At 43.1% G+C, this 21,942-nt stretch overlaps 1 protein-coding gene and 1 pseudogene across 1 annotated transcript in view; one reads left to right on the top strand and one right to left on the bottom strand.

Moving 5' to 3' along the window:
* CCNB3 (cyclin B3) overlaps nt 1–20,823 on the top strand; it is a 66,554-nt gene extending 45,731 nt beyond the window's left edge. The window contains exons 8-13 of the mRNA XM_042975019.1: nt 5,911–6,048; nt 9,197–9,352; nt 10,106–10,255; nt 13,761–13,891; nt 14,106–14,234; nt 20,764–20,823. Coding sequence (XP_042830953.1) covers nt 5,911–6,048; nt 9,197–9,352; nt 10,106–10,255; nt 13,761–13,891; nt 14,106–14,178 — 648 coding nt within the window. The 3' untranslated portion in view covers nt 14,179–14,234; nt 20,764–20,823. The remainder of the gene's footprint in view (nt 1–5,910; nt 6,049–9,196; nt 9,353–10,105; nt 10,256–13,760; nt 13,892–14,105; nt 14,235–20,763) is intronic.
* LOC102970546 lies at nt 2,684–3,613 on the bottom strand (annotated as a pseudogene).
* Nucleotides 20,824–21,942: the final 1,119 nt, after the last annotated feature.

Here is a 21,942-nt window from a genome sequence, read left to right on the forward strand (position 1 = left end):
ATTCTCGGCTGCATATTTTTTCTGTTCAACACATTGAAGATTTCCTGTGGTTCCTTTCTGGCCTGCCAAGTTTCAGTAGATAGATCTGCCACTAGACTTATTGGTCTCCCCTTACATGTTAGAGCGTGCTTATCCCTAGCTGCCTTCAGAATTTTCTCTTTATCCTTGTATTTTGCCAGTTTTGCTATGATATGTTGTGCAGAAGATTGATTCAAGTTATATCTGAAGGGAGTTCTCTGTGCCTCTTAGATTTCAATGCCTTTTTCCTTCCCCAGATCAGGGAACTTCTCAGCTATGATTTGTTGAAGTATACCTTCAGCCCCTTTCTCTCTTTCTTCCTTTTCTGGAATTCCTATGATACAGCTATTGTTCCGTTTCATTGCATCACTTAGTTCTCTAATTCTCCCCTCATGCTCCTGGATTTTTTTTATCTCTCTTTTTCTTAGCTTCCTCTGTTTCCATAATTTTATCTTCTAATTCACCTATTCTCTCCTCTGCCTCTTCAATCCGAGCTGTGCTCCTTTCTATTTTATTTTGCACCTCATTTATAGCATTTTTTAGCTCCTCATGACTGTTTCTTAGTCCCCTAATCTCTGTAGCAATAGATTCTCTGCTGTCCTGTATACTTTTTTCAAGCCTAGTGATTAATTTTATGACTATTATTCTAAATTCTTGTTCCATTATATTGCTTAAATCGTTTTTGATCAATTCGTTAGCTGTTGCTACTTCCTGGGGTTTCTTTTGAGAAGAATTCTTCCGTTTCATCATTTTGGATAGTCCCTGGGGTGGCGTGGAACTGCAGGGCACTTCCCCTGTGCTATCTGGAGTAACTTGTGTTGGTGGGCGGGGCTGCAGTCAGACCGGATGTCTGCCCCCAGCCCACCGCTGGGGCCACAGTCAGACTGGTGTGTAGCTTATCTCCCCTCTCCCAGGGGCAGGACTGACTGTGGAGTGGTGTGGCCCCTGTCTGGGCTACTTGCACACTGCCAGGCTTGTGGTGCTGCTTTGATGGGTTCTGGCATATTAGCCGGGGTGGATGGGTGGATCCGCAAGGTGCACAGGGGCGGGAGGGGCAGGCTTAGCTCACTTTGCCATCATTGGACTGCTTCGGGAGGGTCCCTGCAGCCCTGGGAGGGAGGCAGACCCGTCAGAGGGATGGATCCACAGAATCACAGCATTGGGAGTTTGCATGGTGCAAGCAAGTTCGGTGATGGGAACTGGTTCCGTTTGGGATTTTGGCTGGGGGATGGGAGAGGGAGATGGTGCTGGCCAGCGCCTTTATTCCCCGCCGAACTGAGCTCTGTCTTCTGGGGCTCAACAACTTTCCGTCCTGGTATCCTCCCGCCCTCCCTGCTCTCTGAGAGCAGAGCTGTTGACTTTTAATATTCCAGATGTTAAGTCCTGCTGGCTGTCAGAACTCACTCCGTCTGGCTCCTCCACTTTTGCAAGTCAGACTCGGGGGTTCTGCCTCGCCCATTGGGCTGCCCCTCCACTGCCCCAGCTCCCTCCTGCCAGTCCCTGTAGCATGCGCCCCCTCTCCACCCTTCCTACCCTCTTCCCTGGGCCCCTTGTCTACACTTGGCTCTGGAGAGTCCATTCTGCTAGTATTCTGGCGGTTTTCTGGGTTATTTAGGCAGATGTGGGTGGAATCTAAGCGATCAGCAGGACGAGGTGAGCCAAGCGTCCTCCTATGCCACCATCTTCTCTGCAAACTGAAGCGGGGCTTGTGCTTACTGGCAGAGAGGCTCGAGCTGCCCAGATGGGGGGCTCGAGCTCACCCTATCTTTCTTTAAAAATCTTACATTTTATGAGGAATACATGAATGCACACATATATAGACATATGTATACATATAAAAATACCATTTTGAAATTTATTTAAATTTTTATCTTAAAATTTTTTTTAAATGTTTATTTATTTTTGATAGAGACAGAGTGTAAGTGGGGGAGGGACAGAGAGAGAGGGAGACACAGAATTTGAAGCAGAATCCAAGCTCTGAGCTGTCAGCAGAGCCCACCACGGGGCTTGAACCCACAATCTGTGAGATCATGACCTGAGATGAAGTCGGACACTTAACCAACTGAGCCACCCAGGCGTCCCTAAAAATACCACTTTTTAATGAGTGTGGGTTTTGTGATATTTTTGTTACATGAATAGGTCATGCTGTACACATTGCTCTGCAACTTGCTCTTTTAGAACGTCTTAGCAATTTTTCCAGCTGTTGCATAATATTCTATTATACGGATAGAGTCTATTATTTAATCAACTCTTTAGGGCGCTTGGGTGGCTCAGTCAGTTAAGCAGCCGATTTCAGCTCAGGTCATGACCTCTTGGCCTGTGAGTTCAAGCCCCGGGTCAGGCTGTGTGCTGACAGCTCAGAGCCTGGAGCCTGGTTCTGATTTTGTCTCCCTATTTGCTCCTCTCCTGTTCACTCTCTCTCTCTTTCTCTCTCAGAAATTGATAAACATTAAAAAAAATCAACTCCTTTAGTGAACCTGATCTGTTAATTGCCTCTCAAGTAAGATAATTTGCACACTTGTAGTTTATTTTTGCTTCTATGTGTAGTCAATATAATTGAGACTTAGATCCATATTATTGTTGTTTAATGCATCACCTTCCCTACAAAGAATTATTTTTGACATTTCTGTTTTCCTTAACTTTGTCCATTATATTGTGAGTCCTTTCAGTCTGAAGAATAAATCTGTCTTTGCTTCAGAGAAATTTTCTTTGAAAAAGAGTTTTTTTCATTACTTTGATGTACATAAAATTCATTACTTTGACATAATAGAATTTTCATTACTTTGGTGTACATAAAATTCAACAGCATACACTTAGCCAGTGTAGTGGCCAGTTCTTTAGCCTTTGCCTTTTCCAGCTTGGCAATGCAGCCACCAACTTTGAACCCAGGATGTTGCCTCCCCAGCGTCGACGGATCCCATCGTATCTGTCATTGTGATTGGTCCTAATTACTTCCACCAGCTTAGTCAGAGCTCCTTTGTCTTTGGAGTTAACTTGTGTGAAGGCGACAGTGGTGCAGGTCTTCCTGTGGACCAGACGCCCAGCCTGGCCTTCTCTTTGATGCAGTAGGGAACCCTCATCTTATAACACAGGGCAGGCAGGAAAACAACCATCTCAATCGGAGCCACATCATGCTGAGCCTTCTTGTTTTCCACCAAGGTGGTGACAGTATTAACCCCAGCTCAAAGGACAGGTGGCCTCTTAGTGGGGACATCCCCTTTGCTGGCAGCTTTCTACTGAGCCTGGGCCAACAATCTCTGCTGCTTCTCTTGCTTTGTCTCTGGTCTATATTTGTTGGGCCAGCTTAACCAGTTGAGTAGCTGTTTGGTGGTGCAAGGCCTAGGTGAACTGGTAAATCGCAGGAGGTACTTTTAGATATTTATATAGAGAGAATAGCCCTTTCCTGCTGCAGCCGGATGTAGCAGGGCTATTAGACAAGTGAATGAGGTCCCTTTTGGGATGGGTGTCCTATCTGATGCCAAAATTCTTGGGCCTTTTCTCAAACGGGATTGACCATCTTCTTGACCTCCTGCTGTTTTGCCACAGCAGGGGACAGGGCCACCTTCTTCCCCTTAGTCTTCTTGCCTTTTGGCATCTTGGATGGGTAGAAGAGAGACTGGCTCAGAGAAATTTGTATCTCTCTATCTATCTATCTATCTATCTGTTACTTATTATTTCTCTTCTGCCTCTTCTCTCATTCTGTGTGTGTATGTGCATGTGTGCATGTGTAATTCCATAATTTGTTTTTGTATCTCAACTTTTCTTTCATATTTTCAACTCTCTCGTCTCTCATTTCTGGGAGAATTTCTTAAAGCAGCCTTTAGAATAATTGATTTGATTTTTGTCATAACTGAATGTACTGTTCGCTTTCTCTATTACATTTTTTTTTAATTAAGTGATTTTTCATCAGAAACTAGTCTTTCCGGATCCCAGAGTGTTCTCTTCTTAGATTCAGTGTCCTCTCAGATCTTGTCGAGGATATGCTTTTAAAAAGTTTATTTCAGTTCTTTGCAATGAAAAGGCTTCATAAATAGACACTTGCTCTGGTTTTCTCAGAACATTTCCCCTTGAAAAATTAGTTGGTCTTTTTCATATATTTGGGCAATTTTCTCCATTTATTTATCTTTGCAGAGGATGGTCTTTGAGTTTTGGAATTTGTGATAAATTTTGTCAGATTTGTCTCCTAGTTTGAGACTAAGAGTAATCTTTATATTTTTTATAGGTTTTTTAATTTATTACTTCCCTCTTGTTTCTTGCTTATCCCCAGATAAAGAGCATAATCATTTATGAACAATTAATTAGAAGGGTGTGCTAGCCAAAGGCAGTTGTGAGGGAGAGAACCTTGCTATAGGCTTCTTGTCTTTGTTTATTGTAGCTACTTGAATTATCCAAAGCACTGCCACTTTTCTCTAACTGGCACAAAGTTAGGCTCCTCATTTTGAGCCTGATGCTGAGGGACAGAAAACCATATCATGTGAAGAATAGAGGAAATCAAGTTATTTGGTCTAGAATGGAAATTTATAGGAGACGTGATAAGTTTCTTCAGTAGCTGAAGGGCTGTCACAAGAACAATTAGACTTGTTCTATGTAGTCCCAGGTGGTAGAATTATTTTAGAAGAGTACTGTCTTACATTCAAGGAAGGAGGATTACTATAACTGACACTGCTGCTCATTTGAATATTTGACTCCAAATTTCAACCATTCATTCAGATATTACCTACACTTTAGATGTTACCATGTTGTAACAGTGTGCCACATGGGTAACCATGTGCCTATGTGAGGTACTGGAAAGAGGCTATGCACCCATTGGCTTTGTCATTTACTCACAGAGGTAACTCAAGGCCAGCAATGGCCAGAAGAGTCTTTCTCAAACTGCATTACTCTCTCCTGCCTCTTCCACTTTTAAGAGCCCTTGTGATTTCATTGGGTCCATGCAGATGATCCAGGATAATCACCCTATTTTAAATTTGGTTGACTACAATCTTAATTCCATATTCTATTTTAATTTCCCTTTGCCATGTAAAGTAACATATTCATAGGTCCTGGGGATTAGAATGTGAACATTTTATTCTGCCTACCACATTTTCCAAAGCAATGTCATAAGAAAGAGATGGACAGAGTTCATGCAAATGAAGTAGGTAATGACTACCACCTTAAGTATTAAGAAATTGAGGTCAAATAATTACTGAAAGAAAAAAAGGTAATAATGGAAAGTAGCAGTTCTCTGAGGATGATACCTCTGTGAGGTAAGCCATATGGGCCAGCACTAACACTGGGTCTAGAGTTATAGGAGGTGGTTTCCTCGAGCTGGTGAAGGCAAGACAAGGATAGATAAGAGAAAAAGGGGAAGGAGGATTATAGTACTAATGCTTTAATCTCATCTTGGCTTCTCTAGTCCCTCAGCTCACTTCCAAATGGTGCTATTGGTACTTGTTCCCAATTCATATATTCTAATAGTATATCTAATTGGGAAGAAACACTAATGAATGAATAATAAACAGGTCTCTGTATTTTAGAGCTAAATAAACATGATCTCTTTGGGGGAGTTCACCATATAATGTAGTAGCAAGTGGGGAAAGCAAGACTCTAGGTATTGGAGACCAAGGCAAGAGGGTGTGTTCACTCGAGGTGCTCATAGAGAAGACAGAGCATCTCTTTTGTAAGACTGATCATCTACCTCATTGTGTAAGGCGAGAATTATCCAGGTCCTCAAAGGCACAGGAGATATGGCCAGGCACCTAGCTGAAGGAATGCCCACATTCATAGCAGAGTGTAGGCTGGCCAGGCCTGGTAGCTCCACTGTCCACCATGCTGCAGACCAGGTGGTTAGATCTGCTGGGTGTGGCTTTGGGGTGGGACAATATGCAGATTCCTGTTTGTGTATTACTCCAGATGACCTTTGAGATGAGTCATGAGACCCTGTACTTGGCAGTGAAACTGGTGGATCACTACCTTATGGAGGTAATATGCAAGAGGGACAAGCTCCAACTCCTTGGTTCCACTGCGTTTCTGATTGCAGCAAAATTTGAGGTAAGCCCGAGTTCATAGAGCCTGGAGAAAATTAATCAAGTTTCTGTCTGAGTCAGATGTGTATGTACGTGTATGTTTACAAAAATCAGTATGTATGTATGCATATGTGTGCATGTATCATATACATGTATATGCACACAAACACATACATGTTTATACTTGCATATACGTGTGCCTGTGTGTTTGTGTGTGTGTACAGATACATACATACAAACACAAATAATATTGCCTACCTTTTTTGGTCTCTTTCTTAGCAATGAAGCTTGTGTTAGGTGGCAGTTGCGGTGTGTTTGTTTCCTGGCGTCCACAGAGTTCTTTCATTTCCTCTTTGAAGACGTGTGTATGTGGTTATGTGCCTAGGTAAATAGGTTGTTCTTTGTAAATCTTCCTGTTGATCCATAATTCTGTGCCCTCCTACCACACCCTTTTTTTCTTCTGCCAACTCCATCTCTACCTAGTGGAGTCTTGAACTTCATATATAAGAAAGCAGTTCCAAACCTGAGTGCTGGAGACATTTAAGAGAAAATGACCTCGTGTAGATGGTAATGAGTCCAGGTGAAATAGTTATTTTTGAAGTAGCATTATAAAAGCAAGTAGCAGGCCTTTCCTTTATAACCATAATCCATCTCATTTATCTGGTTCTTTCCTCTTCTTTAGATGCTAAATGATCTTGTTCAACTTATTTTTCTATAGATAGGCTAGTTGTGTGAAACCTTGGGTTTAGAAGCAGAGAGATAGCGACTTTTACTGCATTCAAAGAGCTTTAGAGCTGTAGGTTTGTTTTTGTGATCCCTCGCTCACTCCCTCTCCAACTTTATCCCTAACTTGCTTCATGCTTCCCTCCCTCCTTCACTCCTTCACTCCCTACCGTGATCACGGACCTCCCTCCCTCATTTCAGTCCTCCCTTTTTTGCTCCTTGCTTCCTCTCTCCTTCCCTTTCTTACAGCTCTTGCTTCACTTCCCTCCTTGCTTCACTTCTGCCCTTGCTCTCTAGCTCCCTTCCTTTTTCCAGCCTTCTGTCTATCCCTCCCTCATTCCTCCATCCCTGCCTTATGCACTCATCCACTCCAAACTGGGTTTCCTTCCTGCATCACTTCTTCTATCACTGTTTCTCTCCTTCCCTAGTTCCCTCTCTCCCCTCCTCCCAACCTAATTCCATCCATCCCTCCTTCTGTGTCTCTCTTTCTGCCATAACCCCTTACTCTGTTCCACTCAATCTTCTTCCCACCCTCCCTTACTTCTTCCCTCCTTTTCTTTTCCCTTCCCTTGCTCTCTTCCCCTGTCCCATTTCTCCTTAGTCCCCACCTCATTCCTTTCAGGCTTCCTCCCTCCTCCTCTTTTGCTTCCCCCTCCCATCCTCCCTTCCTCCCTTTTCTGTAAATGCCTTCTCTCCCTTCCTTGAGGGCTCCTTCCCACCCTATCTCCCACCCTTGCTCCCTGGTACTCTGGCACCATGACTGTCTCTAATTCTAGCTATTTCCCATCCTCCTCCCATCTTCTTCCCTTGCTTCTCCGCTCTTTTCTCCTGCCCTCCCTTACTCTTTTCCTACTTCCCTCTCTGGTTCACTTCCTTCCCTACTCACTTGCTCCCTGGTTCTCTTGTTCCCCCTCACTGTCTGCTCCCTCTAAGCTCTACCTCTTGATAGCTCCCTCTAACATGTTCACTTCCTCCCACCCATGCTCCCTTCATCCTCTTTCCCTCCCTCTCTAGGTCTCTCCTTCCTTCCCACCTTCTCTGACTCACTTCCTCCCTCCATCCCTTCCTTTATCCCTAGCCTCCTTTCCCTTCTCCCTCTCTCCTTTTTTCCTCCCTCACTGTGTCTCTTTCTTTCTCGTTTATTGCTTCCCTGTGTGGCTTATTTCCTTCCCTGTTCACTCACTCCCTGGTTCATTCTTTGCTCTCCTTCCCTCTCTCCTTCCCTCCTCACCCTCCTCCTTCCTTCCCCTACCTAGGGCCATCTTTATGGCTTAGCAAGTGCTCCATGCCTCAGCCCCAAGGGGGTTAAAAAGAAGTTGGGAGTCACTGGCCAACAGCAGAAGGAGGAGCAGAGTGCAAAGAGGCACTACTTAGCAAATCTTGGAACCAGGAGCACTCCTCTTCTGGTTATCAGGACGGAGGGCCCCACTATGTTTTTGGAGAAGGGGTGTGTTCCCCTCCTGTGGGGGGTAGGGAAATACAGAAAGACTTTTGCAAGGGGAGGTGTGGAAATGGTATGAGAAGAGAAGAAAGGAAGGAACCACTGGTGAGTAGAGCAAAGAAAGGGAGAGTTTCTTGCCCTGGTGTTGGTGCTAGGTGCTGTGTTAACTTGAGCTATTTGCATACTCTTTCTGTGCCTCAATTTCCTTGTCTGCAGACTAGAGGCTTGGTCTAGTCTGAGATCTAAAAATAGAGAAAGATGTGGGAAGAACACTGGGGTGGGCAGTTAGGTGTAGCTGCATAAAAGATTCAGGGGGTCTTCCTGCCTCCTAGTCTTCTCCCCACAACCAAGTTTCAACGTGCAGAGGGCAGAACATGTTAAGGTGCTCCTGGATCTAGGTTCTTCTCACCCTTGGCCTGGTCTGGATCTTCCCAGTCTAGCCCCCAAGCACATCCTCTCACCCCCTGCAGTCCTTCCTCAGTCTCTGTTTAGGCTCTCTCTGTGGCTGCCTGCCTCTCACTGCCTACTACCCTAGTAGTGCCCCTCCCAAATAGCCATGTTAATTTCTTAGACTAGGAAACAAAGTATGGGCTTATTTTCTCTCTCTAGCTCCACTTTCCATGGTCTCCTTTCCTCCCTTCCCTCCCTTCCCCCAGAGCAAGTCTTAGATTTCCATTCCAGGTTTTCACTCATTAATAGAGAGATCATTGCTCCCAGTTCCTGTGTCATATTATACCACTTCTAACAGTAAGAATATACCCCAAGAGGCCCTGTTCTCTCTCCAGTAGTACAGTTTGGGGGCAGACTTCTCCTATGTCTCTGATTTTGTTTTTCAGATGGGCTACTGAAGTCAACAGAAGTTTGCTCTCAGAGCTACCCTGAAGGTTTATGCTGGGACATGTTATTGCCTCCTCTCCTTCACTTCTCTCCCCCACTGCCTTTTACCTCAAAGCAGAGAGGAGTGAGCTGTCTTTGCCTGGTTATGACTGTCTCTCCTCTCCACCCATAGGAATCTTGCCCACCTTGTGTGGATGACTTCCTGTACATCTGTGATGATATTTATCAGCGAGATGAGATGCTCACCATGGAAATCAGCATCCTGCAGACCCTCAAATTTGATATCAACATTCCCATTGCCTATCATTTTCTGCGAAGATATGCTAGGGTAAGAGGGAGGGGGCACATCTGCATTCTCCCCACTACTGGGTTAGTCTTTTCCATACCCAGAGTGGCCGCCTGAGTGGCAGGAAAAGGGAAAGGGGCTGTGGTGGTGGGGGGGTGCTAGGGAATTTCTTCTTCAATCTGTCCTCCTAGATTGGCAATCTTTATGAAGTTTGGGGGTAACAAAATTGCAGATTTTCGTGGCGTGCCCTTAAGTTTAGGTAAAGGCAGCGTAGGGGAGGGGAAGAAGATTCCTTGATCAGGAAGGAATATGTGGGATATTTGGGGGAGATGCTGGTAAAGCTCTCTTCATCTGAGTATTAGTTACAGGGGAGGCCACTTTGTAATTATTTATTGTATTATACAAGTACATGTGTGTACTTTTGTCTGTGTGTTATTGGTTATATATATTTTTAAAAAGAGTCAAACAAGAAAAGAGAAGTTCTTTTGAGGCATGGAATATTTCTAGGGTGGAGCCAGGTGCAGAGTTACAGTTGGATAAATTGATAAATTGGCTAAAAACCCTAAAGGGAGCAAATCCCATTGCCACTTTCAGAATCCCACCCCTACTAAAGATTCTGTACTTTGGGAGGTAGCGTCCTTCATATAAGTCATGGTAGCAGGAGAGGTAACTTGTTCAGGCAGAGAGCCATTTAGACCTGAGTTCGGATAACTAGAGAGAATGGGTACAGGGGGTCTTCTGCTTGGTGCTGGTTTTCTGAATTGGTTGCTGAGCCAGTGTTCTTGCTGCCTTTAGTGCCTCCATGCCAGCATGAAGACGCTGACTTTGTCCCGCTTCATCTGTGAGTTGACTCTGCAGGAATACGACTATATCCAGGAGAGGGCTTCCAAGCTAGCTGCTGGCTCCTTCCTCCTGGCCCTCTACATGAAGAAGCTCGGACATTGGGTAAACAAACACTTGCTGCGGGCAAGGGGTTGAGATTTAAAAGCACAGAGTCAGCAACCTAAGTGCCCTTTGATGGATGAATGAATAAAGAAGATGTGGTGTGTACACACACAAACACACACACACACACTGGAATGTTACTTAGCTGTAAAAAAGAATAAAATCTTCCCATTTGTGACAACATGGATACACCTAGAGGATATTATACTAAGTGAATTAAGAGAAAGACAAATACTGTATTATTTCACTTATATGTGGGATCTAAAAAAAATGAAACAAACATTCATAAATATGGAGAACAAACTGGTGAGGGGAGAGGGGTGAGGGGATGGATGAAATAGGTGAGGGGTATTAAAAGGTACAAATTTCCAGTTACAAAATAAATAAGTCATAGGATGTATAGTACAGCATAGGGAATATTGTCAGTAATATTGTAATAATGTTGTATGGGGGCAGATGGTAGCTACACTTATCCTGGTGAACATTTCATAATATATGTAAATGTTGAATCACTATGTTATACACCTGAAACTAATGTAGTATTGTATGTTGCCTGTACTTCAATTAAAAAGAAAAAAAAAACACAGGGTCCATTCAGGAGGAAGGTGTAAATTAGGGTCATGGGAAACTCAGTGACAAAACCGCTGCATACCCATGGTTATAAATTCTTTGACATCTCAATGTGTTAGGAGCTTGCTGCCTAAAGGGCTTTTACAGCAATGGTTTTAAATTTTTATTTTATTTTCTTAGTCACAGTACCCCTTGTTCCAAAGAAAGCCCAATATCACAAAACAGACTCGTTTGAAGTTATTCTGGTTGCAGCAGAGGGTAGGATGGGCCCCCTTCTCACCTAGCCCCATTTTATCCCTGCCCCATGCAGTCCCCTCAGCAAGGTTGCTCTCCACTTCCCTGAGGGAGCTTATTCGAACAGAATTTGAGAGGCACAGACCCAGAAAACAGAGTTGTGAAAGCAACTGTCCATGTGTCTAATGGGGGACTCAGAGGTACAGTATGGTGCTCTTCTCTGAAGAGGAAGGTGCCTAAAGCCTTCTTCCCCAGTACAAAATGAAACTCCTAAGCTCTTCCAACCTAGAAATCCTGGAACTACTACTGTTGGGAAAAGCTATGTGTACTGAGAAAGAATCTTATAAACAGTTGTGTGAACTCGACAAGTCATACTGAAATTTCTTGGGACAGAGAAAGCATTCAACAAATGGCAGTGATGTTGATGAAAAAGAAAAAAATGGCTAGCATTTATTGAGTGCTTACACAGTGATGTGAGTACTTTGTTTATTAATGTTTAATCCTCACAAAATCAGTACAATTATCCCTACTTTACAGATAAGAAATAACTTCCCAGATTTTGCTAATGAGGGGCAGAGCTAGTCTTTGGGGATTAGGAGCAGTGTTCACATTGTATACCTACTGTGTAATCAGAGGTGATGTGGCCATAGCTTTGGAACTGTGGCCCCAGATGCCCCATGCTATGCCAGGCTTTGACCTTTGGATCCTGGGAAAATGTGATAGGTGCTGAGGGAGACAGTTGAGGGGCTCAGGGAAGCAAACTGCTTGCTAACCACTACAGAAATATATCAGTGTTTTAATACTTGGCATGTCTGTACCAGTGAGTATTGGCTAAATGTCAACCCTGATCTGAATCCAGGTAGTATGGCTCCACAGTCCTCTGTGCTGTGTATACTGCTTCTATAGATAAGAAAGGCTTCACAGAGGAGGGTACTTTTAAGTTGGGTCTTGAAAGATTCGTAGGAACGTGTGAGAGAAGACATTCTTGGTAGAGGGAATGAGAATTGAAAAGATGTGAAGGCAATAAGAAAAAAGTATGATGTTTTCAGGGTAGAATAAGGCACTTTCTATAGATAGAGCAGAGGATATATTAATAGGGAATAGTGAGAGATGAGACCAGAATAATAGGGTGTCATCAGATTGTGAGAGACCTTTGATACCAAGCTGAGACCCACTCTATACTAAGGCGTTGGAAAGTTTTTATGCAGAGGAGTGACCTACTCCTGTTTCTGTGTTTTGGAAACAGCACCGGTATAGCAGTATAGAAAGTGAATTAAATGAGAGGGTGCAAAAGTGGGAACACTAGTGAGTAGGCTTTCATAATAGTCAAGATGAAGCATTGGGGTCTGAGCCTGTGCAGTGACAATGGGGCCATTGATCTTATTTGACACACTCAATATAATGTGTTACCCCTATGTGTTACTACCCTGCTCAGCATGCCAATGATTCCCCTTTCCCTGTGGCAGTTGTTTCTAAACAGTATTCAGCAGAGCCCTGGGATTCCTTTAGAAGTGTCTCAGGGGCCATGTAAAAGGTAAAGGGATACAAACTGGTGGGTTTGTCAGCTCCCACCCCTAATTGCAGGTAAGATATTTGGGCTTCCAGATAAAATGTTTGAAAAAAAAGGAGTTCAGGGAAAATAATTTAAGACATTTTTTAGAAAACCACTGCCTTACAGAATAAACCTTTTTTTCTCTACCTGTGGAGGTCCCACTTGACTTTCAACACCCATTGCAGGTGTGCCTTCCTCCACAAAGCTTTCTGTGACTCCTGGAGAAAGTTCATGGGTCCTGCTGCTCTGCTCCTCCAGTGTCCCATTCTCACTTCCATTATAGCCTTTCCCACATGTTCTGTAATTCTCTGCATGCATGTCTGTCTCCCCCACTACAGGTTCCTTAGGGGCAGGAACCTGGGTTATCTTTGCATTCACAGCAGCCTATGCAGGACTTGGTAATATTAATCCTAGCTAGCATGTCTCAGGCACTTACGATGTGCTAGACTCTGTTCCGTATGCACTGTGTATATTAACTCATTTAATCCTATGATGTAATTACTGTAATGATCACCATTTGGCATGGTGGGAAACTGGGGCGCCAAGAAATTAATAACTGGCTCAAGTTCCTGCTGTTGGTAGAGCTAGAATTTGAACCCAAGCAGTTTGCCTCTGGAACCTTTGCTCTCAAATGCTCTGCTATATTACTTCTGCCACATAATGGGAAGCCTTAAAATTGAATGAGAAAATAAATGCATGGAATGATAGCTCTTAGAGCCAGGGAAGAGGAGCTGCCTTAAATTCCTGTGGTCTGTTGATTTGGGACCTTAAATTTATTCTGAGGTTTGCCTGGCCACCCGCTCTTCACCTGAGAGCAAGTACATTACAAAGCCAGTCATGTTCCTTAGATTCTTTAGTGGACTTTGACTTACATGAATACCTACCACGGGGCTAATGTTCAACTGGTAAGTATAGGTATATGGTACATACGTACTATGGATAGCCATACCACTAGTTCACAGCTGGAACCTAGTCTTCTAGGAAGTACTCTATAATTGTTGGTCAGTGTCTGCACTGTATGCATTTTTGAAATGTTTGACTATCTTCCCTACCTATACCATGTATAGGAAGTTTGGACTTGGTGTAGTAGAGAGAGAGGAAGGGTCTACTTCCTGTGGTAAAAGTCACTGTTCATGTTGCTTCTTCCAGGCTCCTGCCCTGGAGTATTGCAGTGGCTACAAGACCTCTGATCTTCACCCCTTGGTCAAGCAGCTAAACATCCTGCTGACTTTGCATCCTTGCAGTAGGCTCAAGACTGTGCATTCCAAGTATTCTCACCGGTAAGTACCAAGCTCCAGTGAGGATGGGTTTGTGCTTAGCCATTGGGAGGCAGGCTAGCCTCACTTAAGGAAAAAGATTTAGTACTGTTCACTTTACTTTTTGGTTTAGGGTTAAAGCAAGATAGGGAACCAAGAGCCCTATGTCCCACTTAGTCCATGGACCCTGTTTGCTTTGGCCCATTTTACACTGAGCAGGCCCCTCTTCCTTTTGCAGGGTCTTCTTTGAAGTCACCCAAATCCCCCCCTTGGACACATTGAACCTGGAGGATATTTTGAACTACTGCTAATTCTGAGGCTGAGGATCTGGCACTCTGGCAGCAGCCAGGGCCAGGCAGGCATTTAAGTAAGCTGTTATTTATTCTGTCTTGGAATTTGTCTTTTAATCACTTTTCTTTCTTTTTACTCTTTTGTTTATCTTTTCCCAAATTGGTAATGTTGTAAATAGTTGTTTTTTTAATGAAGGAAAAGAAATTATTGTTGTATTTGATTAGAAATTTAATAAAAAATTAATGTTTATCATTAAAATGGCTCACCTCCTCTCTTACTGCTCAGGAGCTCCATGCATAGTCCAGGGATGTGTTTTCCCTGTGCCTAAAGGATCTAGCTTATCCAATTTCCTTCTCTGTTGGAGACTTGCTCTTTATGGGAAGAAGAATTGAACCTAGGGTATGAATTGAAGGATGAGTCTGTGGAAGGAGGATCCTAGGGGGGTTAGCGCCCAGTCCAAGGGGAGAGAGCCCTACTGGACACACAGGTCTCAGTGTTCAGATCTGGGGAAGCTGGGAGTGTGGGCCAGTAATCTTTGGTCCCCATCTCAAGTTGCTAGCTTTGTTTCTTCCTAGATGATGAAAAGGTGGGGAACAGATTTTTAACCCAAATATAACCCTACTTTCATAGTTAAGCAGCTTTCTCGAGTCTAAATTTGAAAAGCTGCTTGGAGTGGCACACCAGAACCTCTTTTGGACCTTATCTTCTGTCAAGAGGGAAAATTTCCACCTGTTCAATCAGTGAGATGTCCTATGAATGCAAGCATCAACTGTTTGCACAACGTTAATTTATAAAGCCTTAAGGAGGTCCACCTCTCTCTCCCTATCCATCCTACCTTTGGGGTGATGTGTATTAGTACAGCTATCTTAGTTGTTAGCAGAGGAGTTGAATCTACTTCATGCCAGATGACAAAGAGCCACTGCCTTAATCCTGCCTCTAAGACCTCTGGGACCCCCCCACAATCTGGTGACTGCAGTTAAGTAATGTGTGTCACAGCGGAAGACCTCTAGGACCCTATTCTAGTACTATGACTGGCATTTGCCAGTCTTGGTCTGTGCTCATTTGTTACCACTTGTCAAATGTTTGAATATCAGTCCTGAGGGTAGGAATCTGGTAGAGGGGACAATCAGTGGAGAAATTTGGGGGGAAATACCACACCAATTCTAGCCCCAGATGCCCCATGCTATTCTGGTCGCATCACCTTTTGTGGTTGGGGACAGGAGGGAGGGCATTTGGAGCCCTTAGATGTCTTAGTGCTTTCTTTTCTCTTTGTGTCAGTTTTCCATTCCCCCTCTAAACCTGCTTTTCCCTGGCAACCAGACATCACTGGGTTCCCACCTGCCCTGTTCCACTTGTATTCAAGGTGACTACAGGGCACAGCTAGAGATCTAAGCAGCTTGGCAGTGATTCAGCTTGCATAGCCAACTTGGCATAAACATGCTGAAAGCACTAGGCTGGAATCCCTCTTGCAAATTCCAGCCTCACTAAAAGGAAGTGTCTTATACCTGCTTTTTAATGCTGGAGCTTCATCAGAGGAAAACATGAACTGGTTTGATTATTCTGCCCTCCACCCCCCACCCTGCCCCACACCTGTTTTCAACTCTGTTCTTTAGAGGTGATAATGAAACCGTCAATCATTTGTGGTGTTGTCCTTGCACATGTCTCAAAATTTATACTTATTACATCAAAATGAAGATAGCTATGAGACCTGGATCTTGTTATTTAGTTCTTTTTTAAAGAAGCACATCTAATTCTTTATCAAGAATTTGTCTTTTTAAATTTTTTAATGTTTATTTTTGAGAGAGAGAGCAAGTGAGCGCTCACACGTGAGTGGGAGAGGGGCAGAGAGAGAAGGAGACACAGAATCCAAAGCAAGCTCCAGGTTCTGAGCTGTCAGCACAGAGCCCAATGTGGGGCTTGAACTTACAAACTGCAAGGTCATGACCTGAGCCAAAGTCAGACGCTCAACCAACTGAGCCACCCAGGCACCCCAAGAATTTTGTTTTTAATTTTGATGAACCTACATCTGTGTAACTAGTTTTCTTTGTAACCTTAGGTATTTGTAAAAGTTTTATTGAGATACGATTCACATGCTGCACAATTCACCCATTTAAAGTATGCAATTCAATAGTTTTCAGCATATTCAGAGTTGTACATCTATAGCCATAATCTAATTTTGGAACACTTTCATCACCCCCCCAAAAATAACCCATACCTACTTGGAGTTAATCCCAGTCCCCCCCACCCCCGACTCCCCCACTCCCAGCACCAAGCAACCACTAATTTTTCTGTCTCTATTGATTTGCCTATTCTGGACATTTCATATAAACTAAATACAATGTGTAGCCCTTTGTGTCTGGCTTTTTTCTCTTAGCATGTTTTCAAAGTTCATCTGTGTTGCAGCAGGTGTTAGTATTTCACTTCTTTGTATTGCTGAGTGATATTCCATTGTATGAATATACCACATTTTGTTTTATCTTGTCCCACACTTTTGGCTATTATGAGTAATTCTATGAGCACTCATGAACAAGTTTTTGTGTGGATGTACGTTTTCATTTCTCTTGTCAATATATTTAGAAGTGGAATTGCTGGATTATGCACTATTTTACATCCCCATGAGTGGTATATGAGGGTTTCAATTTCTCTACATTCTTTTGAACACTTGTTGTCTTTTTAATTATAGCTATCCTACTGGGTGTAAAGTGGTATGTGATTATGGTTTTGATTTGCATTTCCCTGATAGCTAATGATGTTGAGCATTTTTTTTTTCATGTGCTTATTTGCCATTTGTTTATCCTCTTTGGAGAGATGTCTATTCAAATTCTTCACTGATCTTTACTTGGGTTATTTGTCTATTACTGAGTGGTAAGAATTCTTTATATATTCTGGATCATATAGATGATTTGCAAATATTTTCTCTGATTGTGTGGATTGTCTTTTCACAATTGATATTGTCTTGATATTGTCATTATCAAGACAGTCTTGAGAGTTCTATTTGAAACGTAAAAGTTTTTGGGGCACCTGGGTGGCTCAGTCAGTTAAGCGTCTGACTTTGGCTCAGGTCATGATCTCACAGCTCGTGAGTTTGAGCCCTGAGTCGGGCTCTGTGCTGAGAGCTCAGGCCCTAGAGCCTGCTTCAGAATCCGTCTCCCTGTCTCTCTGTCCCTCCCCTGGCTCGTACTCTGTCTCTCTCAAAAAAATGAACATTAAAAAATTTAAAAAATGAAACGTAAAAGTTTTTTATTTTGGTGGTCAAATTTATCCATTTTTTTTTTGATATTTTCGCTTTTGTGTCACATCTCAGAAACCATTGCCTAGTCCAAGACCATGAAGATTTATCCCCATGTTTTCTTCTAGGAGTTTTACAGTTTTACTCTTACATTTAATTCTTAAATCTATTTTGAATTAATTTTTCTATATGTTGTAATGTAGGTAGCCAACTTCATTTTCTTACATGTAGATATTCAGTTGTTCTAGCACCATTTCTTTAAAAGACTAATATTTTCTCCACTTTTTTCTGGGCTCTTGATTCTATCCTGTTTGCCTATATGTTTATCCTTATACCAGTACCATACCATCTTGATTATTGTAGCTTTCTAATAAGTTTTGGGATTGGGAAATTGTGAGTTCTCACACTTTGCTCCTCTTTTTCAGTATTGTTTTGGCTATGCATTTCTAAATGAATTTTAGCATCAGTTTGTCAATTTCTGAAAAGAAAGCTGGGATTTTGATAAAGATTGCATTGAATTTGTGGGCCAATTTAGTGAGTATTTCCATCTTATCCATATTACATCTTCTAATCTATGAATGTGTATTTTGTGTCAGTCTCAGCCTTTTGATAACCAGTGTTGTGTTTGGACCTGCTCTGATCCTTGTGGTTCTTATTATGATTACAATACACCCTTAGCAGTAACCATCAAGAAACTCCAAAAGAGACAAGGTTTATTACTTGGAAATTACACAGCACATGTAGAGTCACACAGCAAGGTCTAGGGATGCTGGGGGAAGAGGGAGAGGCAAAGGGAGAGCACTTGTGTGCACAGGACTAGGGTTCTGCTTCTATTTAGGTTGATGGGGTCAGGGTGGGGACCTAGGGTATTGTGAGCTCATTCTTTATTGGTGAATTTAAAACCTAAGAGCAAGAATTTAAATTATGGAAAGAGAAAAACATTTTGCTGGGGTGCCTTGGTGGCTCAGTCGGTTAAGCATCCAACTTTGGCTTAGGTCATGATCTTGCAGTTTGTGAGTTTGAGCCCCACGTTGGGCTCTATGCTGACAGCTCACAGCCTGGAGCCTGCTTCAGATTATGTGTCTCCTCCTCTCTCTGCCCCTCCCATGCTCATGCTCTGTCTCTCCTGTTGTCTCAATAATAATAAATAAACATCAAAAAAAGATTAAAAAAAAGAAAAACAATTGGATGAAATGATCAGTTATCAAAATCAACCATTGAGAGGTGAGGGGGTGGGACTAGCAGTGTGTTTAAGTCAGGCACTTGCATTATGAAAAACAAAACCACAACAACCCAACTGTTAGGGATTGCATTACAACATGGTATGTCTTTTATTTAGGACTTTAATTCTTTTCAACAATGTTTTATAGTTATCAAAGTATAAGTTTTTTTATTTCTATTCTATTTGTTCCTAAGTATTTTTTAAATTTTTAAAAAATCTTTATTTTTGAGAGACAGAGATAGAGTGCGAGCAGGGGAGGGGTAGAGAGAGAAGGAGATACAGAATCCAAAGCAGAATCCAGGCTCTGAGCTGTCAGCACAGAGCCTGACGTGAGGCTCGAACTAACAGACTGTGAGATCTTGACCTGAGCTGAAGTCGGATGCTCAACTGACTGAGCCACCCAGGTGCCCCATTCCTAAGTATTTTTTTAATGGATCCATCAGTCCTGATCACTTTGAATTTCTTGCTTACATATTTTGATTATGCCCTTATAAAAGGATGAGCTCATTAAGTCTTGCCAATTTCACCTCCCAACTATTTCTTGAATTGACATTTTCATCATAATATCTGCTACCACCGCCCAGGCTTGAGATCTTGTCTTTTCTGTGGATTACTTACGAGACTTTCCTAACTGGTCTCCCTATCTTAAATTTTGTTCCCTTCAAATTCACCCTCCATACAATGACCAGAATGATTTTTTTTTTAATTCACTTCTTGAGTACAGTTCTGGTTAAAACCATTAAGTGCCTGCCACTCTTTGTCTCTCACTGAACACAATCATAAGACCTGGACAGAGTACATGGCCCAGCTATTTGAGAATTCTGAAAAGTAAACAGCTTAAGGCAGATTGGAAAACACCAAAATTTGAGGAACCAGCAAACCAGTGGAGAGTTTCCTACTCTTACCCCCCCTCTCAAAAGCTCCATCCTGAACTTAATGCAGCTTAAAACCTGGAAGTGTGTACAGACACGGAGAACTCCAGGAGAGTGCTCTAGTTCTGGTTAGAAAAGTGAGGGGGACAAAAATTCCCCATTTTTTTCTTTATTTGTCTCTTCCCTCACATCTCGATCCCCAGGCAATTATGTAGTGGCAATGGGAACTTTCTAGAACCAATACTCTTAGACAAAGGACCTTTCATTTTTATTTGATGGATCTGTGGCCACAGTGAATAGAGCCACACACACTGTTGCTTTTTTATATCTCTGTCCTTCCACTGTTTGTCTTCAGAGGTGACGCAATTGCAGAAATGAACAATTTCCAACCACAGGACTGAAAGGAAGTCCCAGGAATTAGATAGTATTGGGGAGAACATGGAGAGATTGGAACTCAGGAAAGTGACCTCAAAGTTTTTTTTTTATGTGCTTCTGGCTATGCACCACTAACCTGTGTATGTGTTGATTAGGTCCTAATTAGCATACCAAAGAATTTGAGAACTGAGTTAATGGACATCCATCTAGGTTCCAGACTGATGCACACTAGACAGATCTGAAGAACACTGCAATTGAAAACTGAATTGACATTGGACCATCAGCCCACAGAAGGCTGGTGGAAGCATATGGCCTGAACGTAGTCAAATTGTTAAAACAAAAATGTGTTTTCCATACAATTTAGGCAAGACTTAGAGTTTTATAATGTCATACTCAAAATATCCAGGAGATACTCCAGAATTAACAGGCATACAAAGAACCATGAACGTCTGAACTTGTATGGAAAAGGACAAAAGATATCAATTACAAGAGGATATGGATATAGCAATTATGTGACAAAGACTTTAAATCAGCTACTATTAAAAAACAATTGCAAATGCTCCTGGAACAAATGTTAAAATACAAAGTTTCATCCAATAAATAGAATATATAAGGAAGTGGAAATTAAGTGGAAACTTCAGAATTGAAGAATACAATAACTGAAACTTAAAAACACCTCATGGGGGCACCTGGGTGGCTCGGCCAGTTAAGCGTCCAATTTCGGCTCAGGTCATGATCTCATGGTTTGTGTGTTCAAGCCCCATGTGACGTTCTGTGCTGGCCTGGAGCCTGCAGCCTGCCTCTAATTCTGTGTCTCTCTCTCTCTCTGCCCCTCCCCTGTTTGTGGTCTGTCTCTCAAAATTAAATAAACATTAAAAATAACATTAAAAAATCCCATCATGAATAGACTTAATAGCAGAAATGAGATGTCATAGGAGGAGCCAAGATGGCAGAAGAGCATGGAAGTTTTTTGTGCATCTTGCGTCCATGAAATACAACCAGATCAACCCTAAACCATCCTGCACACCTAGAAAACTGGAGGATTAACACAACAATCTGCACAACCTGAACCACAGAATTCAGCAGGTACGCGGCACAGAGAAGTGAACTTGGGGAGTGAAAAGGCACAGGAAGGGAGGTGCTTTTGCGAGCGGAGGGAGGATGGAGACTGGTGTGGGGGGGGAGAATATGGAAAAAGCACCCCTCCCCAAAAGCAGCTGGAGACAAAGTGGAAAATTGGAAACAGCTGAAGGGACTAAACTAAAAAGGGAGAAAGGAAAAAGGAGAGGGTTTAAATTCCATTAAGACTGTAAACAAGGGGAGCGCAGTCTGCAACTCCACAGCATAATACCTGGTGGTGCTTTGGTGGGCAGAGTGAATCCCCAGGAGCAGAGTGGGGTCTGGGAGGTTCTTGGGCCACACGGGGAAAAGCAGTTCCACTGCTAGAAGGACATTTAGTAGAAACTGTTGAAGCCACCTGGTCCCAGCAGACCCTGGAAAATGGCCACATTCGCTGGTGCTGGAACAGGGTCGTTAAGGGTGAAGCCTGGTGCCAGGTGTGTGTTGTGATTTTCCATAATCCCTGAAACGCTGCTGCTACATTATCTCGCGGACATTTTCTAGGGCGGGCTGCCACCTGGCCGCAGTCTTGGGGCACCGGCAGCAGGAGGGTCCAGAAAGCATTCCTGGGTGCAGCCAACATTTGGTCATTGCTCATTCGGGCATTGCTCGGTGAGACCCTTCCGCAGAGGGACAGAAAAGGTCAAAGCCGCAGTCCTTCAGAAGTCAGGGGCCGGGGAAGACAGCCACATCTGAGACAAAACTCAGGAGAGAGGTACTGCCTGGGGCCTGGTCACAGAGAGTGAAAAAGCAGGGAGTGGACAAAAGCTGAAGATAGAGGACAGGTGTGCAATTGCTGATCTGGGAGAACAGACTGGGTAGCTGGGTGTCCTCATTATCACTGCACATGCGCATATGCACCTACTAGCGCTGCAACAATCCACCCCAGTAGGCTAGCAGCTCCATCGAGTGGAGAACAGAGCCGATACACGAGCCCCGCCCAACTGGGCCAACTTCACTCTCAAGA

The sequence above is a fragment of the Panthera tigris genome, chromosome X, assembly GCF_018350195.1.
Source record: "Panthera tigris isolate Pti1 chromosome X, P.tigris_Pti1_mat1.1, whole genome shotgun sequence".
NCBI lineage: Eukaryota > Metazoa > Chordata > Mammalia > Carnivora > Felidae > Panthera > Panthera tigris.